The 10,829-nt window shown below is 52.2% G+C and overlaps 1 protein-coding gene across 4 annotated transcripts in view; it reads right to left on the bottom strand.

The window, feature by feature from the left end:
• Positions 1-1,583: 1,583 nt before the first annotated feature.
• Positions 1,584-10,829, bottom strand: part of NRF1 (nuclear respiratory factor 1) — a 59,471-nt gene continuing 50,225 nt past the window's right edge. For all 4 annotated transcript variants that reach the window (XM_085081387.1, XM_085081405.1, XM_085081421.1 and 1 more), the window contains one exon: positions 1,584-3,459. In XM_085081387.1, the coding sequence (XP_084937513.1) occupies positions 3,296-3,459 (164 nt within the window). In that variant the 3' untranslated portion in view covers positions 1,584-3,295. The remainder of the gene's footprint in view (positions 3,460-10,829) is intronic.

Below are 10,829 nucleotides of genomic sequence, written 5' to 3'. Positions count from 1 at the left end.
CCATCCATCCCCTGCCCCATTCCCGCTCTGTCCATCCCACTCCTTTCTCCAGCTCACCCATGGGCTCTGCCCTGCAGGGGGAGGGGCACTGGGTGTATCAGGGGTGGAGCATCCCCAAGCCACACCCACCAGGCCACACCCCCAGGAGCTCCACCCTCCCCACCAGGCTCCGCCCCCGAAGTGGCTGTGGTGCCACCAGGACCGAGATTCCCGCGGGATCAGCTCCCGATGGGGAGCACCCCAAAACCTTCCCCCCACCCTGCTCCTTCCCAGCCGCAGCAGCCAGGCTCGTCCCGGCCACCCACCTGCGGTTTTGGGGTCAAACCCTGCGATTTGGGGCCACACCTGGCAGTTCAGGGCCCTCCCTGGGCAGAGCTGGGACGGGAGGTGGGGAATAGAGTCCAAAAATCCACACAAAAATCCCCCCAGTGCCTGGGGGACCTCCTGGAGTGCCCAGAGTGGGGGAGAGAGCAGCTCCAGGCCCACCAATCTCTCCCAGTTCAAACTGGAGGTCACTGGTGGAGGGATTGACCAGCTCCAGTCCCCCCAGTCTCTGCCATTTCAAACTGGGAACATCTCCAGCCTCACCAGTCTCTCCCAGCTCAAACTGGAAGCAGCTCCAGCTCCACCAGCCTGTCTCAGTACAAACTGAAAGCAGCTCCAGTCTCTCCCAGTTCAAAATGGAGGCTGCTGGTGCAGGGATTGAGCAGCTCCAGCCTCACCAGTCTCTCTCCCAGTTCAAACTGGGAACATCTCCAGCCCCACCAGTCTCTCCCAGTTCAAACTGGAAGCAGCTCCAGTCTCTCCCAGTTCAAACTGGTGCTCGGGGCTCCAGGAGCTGCCCCAGCAGGAGGCCCCGACCTGCTTATTAAAGGCCGATTAACGAAGATTAAAACCTCCCAGCAGCGTCTGCCAGGCCGAGCTGCCTCCCCCGGCCCTGCTGCCGGATCTGAGGCCCCTTTGGGGCACCCAGCCTGGCCCTGGGATGTCCTGGGATCCCCAGGGGTCCCCAAACCCCCAGGTCACCCTAGCAGCACCTTGGATGGCTGAGGATCTCCTCCAGCTTGGCAGGAACACCCCAGAGCATCCAGGGGGAAAAATCACCCCTATTCCTCCTCTCCTCCCTTCTCTTAGTCCTTCCAGCCTCCCCTGCTCTCCCTCTCCCCCCAGGAGGCACCAGGAGCTCACCGGATTCAGCACCCATCATTGCAATAAAGCTGCTGAAAACCCATCCCTGCGTTTCCTGGCTCATCCTTGGGTTTGCATTCCCCAAAAAAAGGGTGTGAAGGGGCTGAGAATGGAGGAATTCAACCCAAAAGCAGCTCAGCCCCTGGGTGGGGATCCTGGCAGGATGATGCAGCAATCCCAAGGTTTCCATCCTGTCCCAGGTTGATGCTGGGAGAGGGAAATGAGATGAATTGCACAAAAAAGGGATTGAGCCCCAAAACCATCGTGGTGATGCTCAGCTGCTCCTCTCCAGCCCCAGAGGGTGGAACCAAACCCCAAAACACACGAAGGGAGGGATGGGAAACATCCCCAAAATGCCCCCAAATCCCCCAAAACAGGAGAGCTGGACAGGCAGGTAGACACATTTGTAACAATTTATTGAATGAGGCAATAATAGACACTGGGAAAACAAGGGGGGGGTCCATGCTCTGCTATTTTCCTGGTTTTTGTATTTTTTTTTTGGGGGGGGGAAGAACCTCTGGGACTAAAAGAACCTCATTTCATCGCCAAAGAAACACTGACTTGAAAAGCCACCGACATCTTCACAACGACGATAAAAAAATAATCATTAAAAACCAAAAAGAAATTCCGTAAATCGGAGAACCAGGACTGTTTCTATGGAAAGATCTCCCTCCCCTCGGAAAAAAAGGACTGAAGAACTGTATACAAAGAACATTTGATAGGTTTGTTTTTTGTTTTGTTTTGTTCTTTTTTCCCCCCATATAAAACAAGTAAATACAAGAATCTGAAAACTCCCTCGATGTGGAGAACTTGAACAGCCACTTGGAAAAAAATCATAATAAAAAAACCCCCCAAAAAACAAACCCAAAAATGAAATCCCACGGGAAGTGCTTGGGGGGGTTGGTTGGGCACGAGGGTTTGGCCCGTGGGGGTGCTGAGTAAAATCTGTCCCCCAAAAAACCCCCAAATAAAGGCTTTTTTAACCCTCCTGGGAAGGATTTTGGGATTAAAAACCGTGCTGGGAGAAGCACAGGGCAGGACCAGGGGTGGGGTGGAGGGTGAGGATCCCCCAAAGGGAAGAGTCTCGCTCGAATCCCCCATTCCAGCAGAGCTTTTCCTGTGGGGTCAGAGGGGAATTGGGGAGGCACAGGGAGCTGGGTGAGCCCCTTTGGCAAAGGGAAATCCTGGGAATCGGGGAGACACAGCCAGAGCCCCTTTGGAGGAGCTTCCCTCCAGCCTGGAGCCACGAAACCGGGGAAAAAATAATAATAATAACAACAACAACGACAATAATAATAATAATAAAGGAGAAAAAAAAAACCCAAACCCAACAAACCCCAAGGATCCAAAATGGCAGGTAGGTTTCGAGAGCAGAGAAAGAGGAACGAATCTCCAGTGTGCACCAAGGGAGCCGAGCGAGGCGAGCAGATCCCGCGGCTCCTGGAAGAGCATCATCCCTTCGGGAGGGAGAGTGGCCACCCCCCTGCAGTCACACATGCATTTCTATTTTTTTTTTTAATATATTTTTTTGTTTTATTCCCAGGAGAGGAGTCTTTTTTTTGTTTTTTTCCAAACTGGTTTTTTTTTTTTTCTTTCTTTTTCTTGCGGTTTTTTTTTTTGTTTGTTTTTCTTTCCGGGGTGGGTTTTTTCGGAATACAAAAGTCCTTATTAAAATCTTTGATACCTAATTTGCTGCCGAGGGTGTCCGTGGTGCCCCCAGGCCTCCTCCTGCTCGATCCCACGCTGGGGGGGCAAACGGGGCAAGAAAAGGGTTGCTTTATTTTTATTTTCTTTTCAACCTCCTCGGAATCAAAGAGTCCCATCACAATTTGGCTTCTCGGTCCTCCGAGAGCAGAGTGGCGCTAAAAAAATGCACTTTACACATATCCTCCGCTAGGATTTTTGTTTTGTTTCGTTTTTCTATTTTATCCGTTTAAAAAAAAAAAAAAGGAGAAAAAAAATGGAAAAAAAAAATAAAATAAAAAGGTCAACAAAACCTTTCGTTCCCAAAGCTGGGAGACTCAATGCCACCTGATTGCATCTCTGGAGAGGTGTAAAAAAACGAAGTCGCCCGAGATAGACGAGGAGAATGGCCGCGGTGTCGCCGTCACTGATCCAAGGTCACCACCTCCACCGCCTGCCCGTCCATGGTGACCGCCGTGTCCGCTATCCTCGTGGTCACCGGCGCCATCGCCACCTGCACGGGGCCATTGCCTTGGGCCAGGCTGGTCACCACCGTCTGGTACATGCTCACCGGGATCTGCACAAGCCCTGGGGACACAGAGGGACAGCGGTGGCGTTGGCAGGGAAGGATGAGGTTGGATCTCCAGGGGTTTGGGGGTTGTGTTGGTGCTGCTCTGGGGTGGTTGGAGTTCTCCCGCCTGGGGAGTCCTCAGTGCTGTAGGGGTGGGGAGATGTTGGGGTGAAACCAGAGGAGACCCCGGAGCTGCTGCAGGGCTGGAAACACTCTGGAGGCAGGCTGGGAGAGCTGGGAATGTTCCCTGGAGAAGGGAAGGATGCAGGGAGAGCTCAGAGCTCCTGCCAGGGCCTGAAGGAGCTCCAGGAGAGCTGCAGAGGGACTGGGGACAAGGCATGGAGGGACAGGACACAGGGAATGGCTTCCCACTGCCAGAGGGCAGGGATGGATGGGATCTTGGGAATTAGGAATTCCTGGCTGGGATGGAATTCCCAGAGAAGCTGTGGCTGCCCCTGGATCCCTGGGATGGCCAAGGCCAGGCTGGCCATTGGGGCTTGGAGCAGCCTGGGACAGTGGGAGGTGTCCCTGCCATGGCTGGGGTGACACTGGATGGGCTTTAATGTCCCTTCCAACCCAAACCAGTCCACGATTCTATCTGTGGAAAATCAGCAATCAGGAAGGACAGTGCCCCTGGCCTGGCTGTGGCCATGCTGGAATAATCATCCGTGGCTTGGTGGCCTCACTGTGCTGGATGTGACCTCCATGAGCTGATGGGATGGGATGGGATGGGATGGGATAATGGGATGGGATGATCCCATTGCTGTGCATCCATGAGCTGTGGCACAACCATGATCCCACACAATTCCCACCCTCCAGCTCCCTCTCCACCCCAGCCAGGTCCTTCTCCCCTCACCCCCACACATGGAAGGCACAGTGTGGGACCAACACACCCTGGCTGAGCCAAACTCACTCCTGTTTCTCACACTTGTGACATATAAAGCAGAGAAAGGAAAGCAAATCCCCCTCCTCAGCCCTTCCCCAGCCGTGCATGGGTCTGGCAGAGCAGAAGCACCTTTTCCAAGGGTGGCTCAGCTGCAGGAAGGGATCAGATGCCTCCAGGCTGAGGCTGGAGCTGGCAGAGCTTTGAGCTGGGAGGAAAGCTGTGATGACAAACACGGTGAGTCCCGGTGAGCCCAGGAACACAAACCAAGGTGACAACGAAACAATGAGGCCCCTGAGGGTTACTGTGATGGAAATGGTGAAAAGAGGTGGAAAAAACAGCAAGGAGCACTCAACAGTGCTGGGCAGGGGATGGGAATGGCAAATCCTGCAGGCTGGGAAGAGAAACTCCATCATCCTACTGCAGTATTGTCCCTGTGCCCACCTGCACCTGCGGCTTGGCCAAGTGGGATTTGGACAAGTGAGACAATTTAGGCATTTCAGAATCTACCCACACCTCTTTTGGGGAAAAAACCCAGCTTTTTGAGGTCACCAAATCCTTCCAGCAGCAGCATGGGATGGATGGTCAGCCCTGCCATGACACCAGGTTCCCCAGCTGGGCTTTCCCAAAAAAGCAGCGCAATCCCTTGAGGAGCAGGGAGCAGAGCTCTGCCCCGCCAAGGACACTCGTTGGGTAACGCGAGGAAGCTCCGTGTCCTCGCATAACTCCGTGTGCAGACAGGAAAGCTTAGGAGTTAATCGTGCTGACCAGGTGGGTGACCCTGGCATGCTCTGCACTCCCCCTGCATTCCTCCCTTTGGGGTCCCAGGGCTCTCTGTGGGGTGGGAAGTGCCCTGACCCCCCAGCCAGAGGGGTTATGGCCACATTCCCCAAGCCCAGCCATGGAATTGGTTCCCTGGTTGGTTGTTCAGCACTGCCTGCAACGAATGGTGCGGTCAGGAGGAGGTTTTAAGGTTTTCTGGTTGCTGTGGGCAATAATTTCGGAATTTCAGGCAACAAGTTGCTGAAATGAGAGCTCAGGCTCAGCCCTCCTGAGGAAAATCTCCTGCCAGACCCTCAGGAGCACCCAGCACATCCCAGTTTAAGCAGGACCTGGAGATCTGGCCTGGGATGCACCTCAAATCCCTGCTGCAGACCAACAAGCCAACTAAGCCCTTTGGGTTACTTGGGTTGTTAACCCAGAGGAGATCAAAGGACACATGGACAACCCAAGGAGCAGAGTCACCACCACCCCACGGACCTCAGACCACACCACCTTCAACCCACAACCCCTCCACGCTGCCCAAACGTTCCAAACCAGGCGCTGGCGAGCCCTGAACGCCCAGCTGGGATGTTTGGGAAGGATGAATCAATTCCCACAAGGTTTGGCCACCTCTGGGAAGAGCAAGGAAGTGTCCGTGAGAGACGGCGCCGCGCCGATCTCTTTCTGCATGGGATTAACGCAAATCGCCTCAGCAGATGACGTGGCAGCCCTTCCTGCCAGGGGTGGCAACGAACCCGGGCAGGAGAGGGCTGGAAAGTCTGCTGTGCATTAGAGCAGAGCTGATCGCCCTTGGGAGAGAGACGATTAAAGCACTGAGATGCTGTAATCAGGTCTGGGATTGGCCCCGCGCTGCATCTGCTCAGACCTGCGCCCTGATTAGCCCTAATCTAGCTGGCATATGTTAATCTAAAGCATGGATTTCAGACCTTTTCAATTGTATTAGAAACAGGAAATCCATTAGACAAAAAAAAAAAAAAAGAAAAAGAAACCAAACCCAAATGAACTTCTTGAGTCTTTGGGAAATGCATTTCTGTGAAGAAAGTGGAGCCAAGCCAGGGAGTGGTGAGAGGAATGGGGCAGGAGGGGATAGAAATGGGATCCCACTGGATCCTCTGGCTGTTCAGAGCAGCTCCTGCCTGGGGAGGAACAGCAGCAGAGGTGATGGATCATTCACAGAGCAGCACAAACCACAGCCTCAGGCTCCCAGGGAGACACAGCCTCTGCTTGCCCGCCCTGAAGCCACCCAAAAATCCCTTCTGGAAGGAGCAGTGGGGCCTCCTGAGAGTCACCCATTCCTGGCCACCAACGTCACCACCTCCCATCCTCAGGAGGGGTGAGGAACCAGCTCCAGCTCCAGGTCCTGCCTCTCCCTCACCTGCCACATCCTAGAGAATGACCTTTTTTTGGGGAGGATCAGCTGCCTTCGGAAGGAAGGAGGGTCTGGCATGGCTGGTGACAGCCAGGGGGGAATGGGGAGGACACAAGGGTGGTGAAGGGAGGAGAACCCCAGAAGGCTTCTTTTTGTAGCCTTTTTGGAGTCTTCTGGAGAACCCAGAAGACCCAGAAGGGGTCGAGATGGCCACCATGAATCACAGGATTAGAGTCAGTCAACTCCAAAACGGCTGCAGTTGGAGTCCAGTGCTGGGTCAGACAATATCTGCAGCTGGAGTCCAGTGCTGGGTCAGACAATATCTGCAGTTGGAGTCCAGTGCTGGGTCAGACAATATCTGCAGCTGCATTTCAGCTGGGGCCTGTGATGGGCCAGAGGAGATGATGGAACTCCTGCTGCTTCAGCAGGTAGGAGGTTTCAGCTGATGGAAGAACAAGGGCAAAGGTCAGGATTGAGACTGGGCTCATTGATTGAGACCAGAGGGACAAAGGATTCAGAGGCAAAAAGTCACGCGATGTCTGCTAAAATCTCACCTGGCACAGAGTGTAAGAACATAAAAACACCTGTATTGATCCTAAATTGCAGGTGATTCCAAACTGAGAACACCTGTATTGATCCTAAATTGCAGGTGACTCCATTGAATCACCACAAAGGGCTCTAGGGAGGAAGGTTGGGATGATTTGGTGCCCAAATTGGTGTCAAGGATCAGAAGTGTCTCAGACACCCAGGACTGTGGGATGTTCAGGGAACTGGGGTCACCTGTGCCAGTTCCTGCCTTGCTTTAACACCTCCCCAGCCTGGAGATCACAGCAATGGGAATGTCTGGCATGTTCTCCTTAGCAGCAGTGGGAATTTGCAGCTGGTTTTGCAAGCCAGGGGTAGAAAGGTCTTGGCTGACACCAAGACAGAGTTGTCTCAGCAGCCTGGATGGACAATATGGATATTCAGTGTAGCATCCTGAAATACCCATCTTCACATGAAATTCCCAAAGCCACATGGAATGGCTGGGAGGAAGGGAATAGTGTGTGATTTCACTGCCAGTCACTCGTGGAGTGACAGAGGGATGTCCTCTTGGCTCCTCCACTGAACGACTTGGCCTGACCTTCTACATCACAGGAAGGAATGGCAGAACCTCACATGAAACCTTTTCCACTCAGAGCTCAACCAAGAACCCAAAACCAAAGTCCTGGAGGGTGAGAAGGCAGGAATCAGCCCCACTCTTGACCAGACAACAGCAACCACTGCCACCACGCTGGACATCAACACAAGAACTGAAAAGGCATCTTCCTTCAAAAAGGGAAAAATCCTCTTCTTTGGTAGATCAAAGACAACAACTAGGAATGATCAGAGAGCTGATCTGCTGCCAAGGCAGAATCCCATGGGAACATGGAAGGGCTGGGAGTGAGCTAGAGGCAAGTGGAGAAGCATTCCTGGCTCCTGCATCAGGGAGCAACGCTCAGCCTGAGCCAGGATCACCCCAACAGGAGGGGAAGGAGAAATGGTGCAAACCTCAACACAAACCTTCAAACCTTCAATCAAACATTCCCTCGTGTATGAGGAAAGAATCCAAGAGTGGAGCCATTCCCTGAGGGGAGTTTGTGCCTCTCCAGGCTGTGACATCACAAGAAATGCTGCTCTGGCCATGGAGGGGCAGGGACAGATCTGGAGTCGTGAAGCTGAAGGGAATTATTGCTCTGGGGAAGTCTTTTATGGGACAAAATGGAAAACGCACAAGGATTTCAGTGATCACCTCTGAGCCCCTGAGAGAGCACAGGACATTGCCTGGTTTTCGGCAAGGCAACATCTAAAAAGAGTGGAATTTTCCTCTGGACTTCCTTGGCTGTTGACATCCAACTCATTCAGAGGACTTTGTTTCCATCACCTCTGAGGGGAAACCAGAACAAACCATGCTGAGCACCATCCTGCTGGAGATTTTCATGGGAGATACTCCTGCAGCTTCTCCCTCCCCTCCTCCAGAGGCACAGGCTGAGGAATCCAGCTGGAATTTCCGTGCTCAGGAATGCAGCACAGAGCCTTAGCACCCAGGGCAGCAGATACCATCTCATCACTACACTCCTCTCAGAGCCAAGGGCGACTTTTGAGGACGCGATGGAAGAATTCTCATCGATGATTCAAAACGAGCAGATTTTAATGCATGGAAATCGAGCAGGGAAATGAAAAACAAAATAAAAATCAAGCCAGAGGATCTCCAAAAAATGAAATGTTTGCCCGTGGTGAGCAGCACAACGAAAGGGCAACGCCTTGGTCTGCATTCCCAGGTGTGAATACATCAAGGCTGATGCAGGTAAGTTGGGAATAATCATCTTTCCTGGTTGTCTTTTTCCCAGGGGGACACAGTAAGATACAAGCCTGAAGTGCAGCATGGAAACTGCACTAAAGAGGTGGGGAAAAAACCCCAAAAACCAGCTAAACACAAGGTGGGTGAAGCTCTGAAGCAAAGTCTCCATCACTGGAGGTCTTCTGGAGGAGGTGAGACTGAAGCTGTCTTGGCTGGTCCTACAGAAAGGGGGTTGGTCCTACAGAAAGGGAGTTGGTCCTACAGAAAGGGGGTTGGTCCTACAGAAAGGGGTTGGTCCTACAGAATCCTGGAGCAAAGACCATCCCTGTCCACACCAACTGCACTGCTGGAGACCACCTGGAGTGTTCCTGTTGACACTGCTCTGCACAAACATTAAAATGTCCTGCAAAAATTGATTTTTATTAGATTTTCCCTTTGACTGGGAACCTGGTTTGCCAAGATTTTCGGAAAATATCCTCCTGACCACCTCAGGCAATGGGCACAAGGGTGTATTTTCAGGAAGATAAACCAGCTCTCTAACGAGTTCCAATGGCAGCAGCCAAAATGAGAGCTCTCAAAGTCACCTGTCACCCTGAGAAATCCTAAACTCCCAAACCAAACGTGTCCCTCAAGGCTCGAGGTGCTGACATGACACCATGGCAGGGATTTCACCCAAAGCCAGCCTCTGAAAAAAGCATGTCAGGAATCCCTCCACACTCAGCAGTGACAGAGGAGCAGAAGACATCTCTCAACACACAGAATTTCAGATAAGATGAATCTTTGAAAGCTCAGCTCCCCTTCTCACACCTCCTCGACTGCAAGAGCATCAATGATCAACTCAAATTAGACGTTAAAATGGTAATTGGAAGGATTTTTCCCATCAGAAACGGCTCAGTGCCCAATCTCTGGAGTGTCCAAGGCCAGGTTGGATGGGGTTTGAAGCATCCTGGGACAGTGGAAGGTGTGGGTGGAACTAGATGATCTTTGGTCCCTTCCAAGCCAGTCTGGATTCTGTAATTTTGACAACTCACAAAATGCCCACACAGTGATTTAATCTCCAAGAACTTTCCAGGCTCACAGATCCTCTGTGCAAATAAAAAGATTTTTCCCACCAAATATAATTCACAAAAAGCTGCAGTCCTCATTCAAGATCCTCCATCATCTGTCTTTTCAAGAGCTGCTCTGGTCAAAACCCCAGTAAAGAACAATTTTAAAAGGCCCCTGAAGCTTTGAGAGCAAAGTTGAGTCAATCAAGTCACATCACAGCCTTGACTTTTCCTAAGAATGAAAGGGAAATGCAGGAGACAAAACAAGATCCAAGTTCCCATCAACATGGGATGCAGCCCTGGAGTCACTGCCTCCTTCCCTGTGTCCACCACATCTCCAGGTCACATCTCCGTCTCTCAGACTGTCCCTAGGTGTCACCTACCTGCTCAAAATTGTCAGTGACTGGCTCTGTCCTGAGCTTTTCAAGGAATGCCTGGAGGTGGCACTGGGCTGGTGACAAAGTGGGGATTGGGCACAGCCTGGACTCGATGTTCCTGCAGGGCTTTTCCACCCTCACTGATCCAGTGGGTGATGCTTTGGCTCCTCTGGATCTCCTGCAATGAGTTTTCCTGCTCTGCTCCTCCAGGGCAACAGGAGCTGCTGTCTCAGTGGCCCATAAAGCCATGGGATGATCCCAGACCGCCAGCCTGACACCACCAGAACAGGACTGGTCAGGATGCAACACCACATTCACCTGGCTCCTGCTTCCTCCCACTCATTTGGCTTCACCAAGGGCTGCTGGATGTTGGTATTTTGCATCAAGGTATTGTTTTAAACCCCAAATTTGGATGTTTGGGTTTTATTTATCTCCAAATCTCGGCTGGAGACCAACCTTCCTTCCCTAGCTGGGACCACCAGCATTTTTAGGATTTTCCTGTCTTCTTCCTCCCTATGAGGAGAGAAGGGTCACAGCTTGGCCAAGATCTGAAACATCTTCTACTTTATCTCCCTTATTTCTCTCAGATGTTTTGGGGGCTTTGAGTTT

This window comes from Lichenostomus cassidix, chromosome 1Aa (genome assembly GCF_008360975.1).
Source record: "Lichenostomus cassidix isolate B80296 chromosome 1Aa, HeHo_3.0, whole genome shotgun sequence".
In the NCBI taxonomy this organism is placed as follows: domain Eukaryota; kingdom Metazoa; phylum Chordata; class Aves; order Passeriformes; family Meliphagidae; genus Lichenostomus; species Lichenostomus cassidix.
This window is presented reverse-complemented; position numbering and strand designations above follow the sequence as displayed.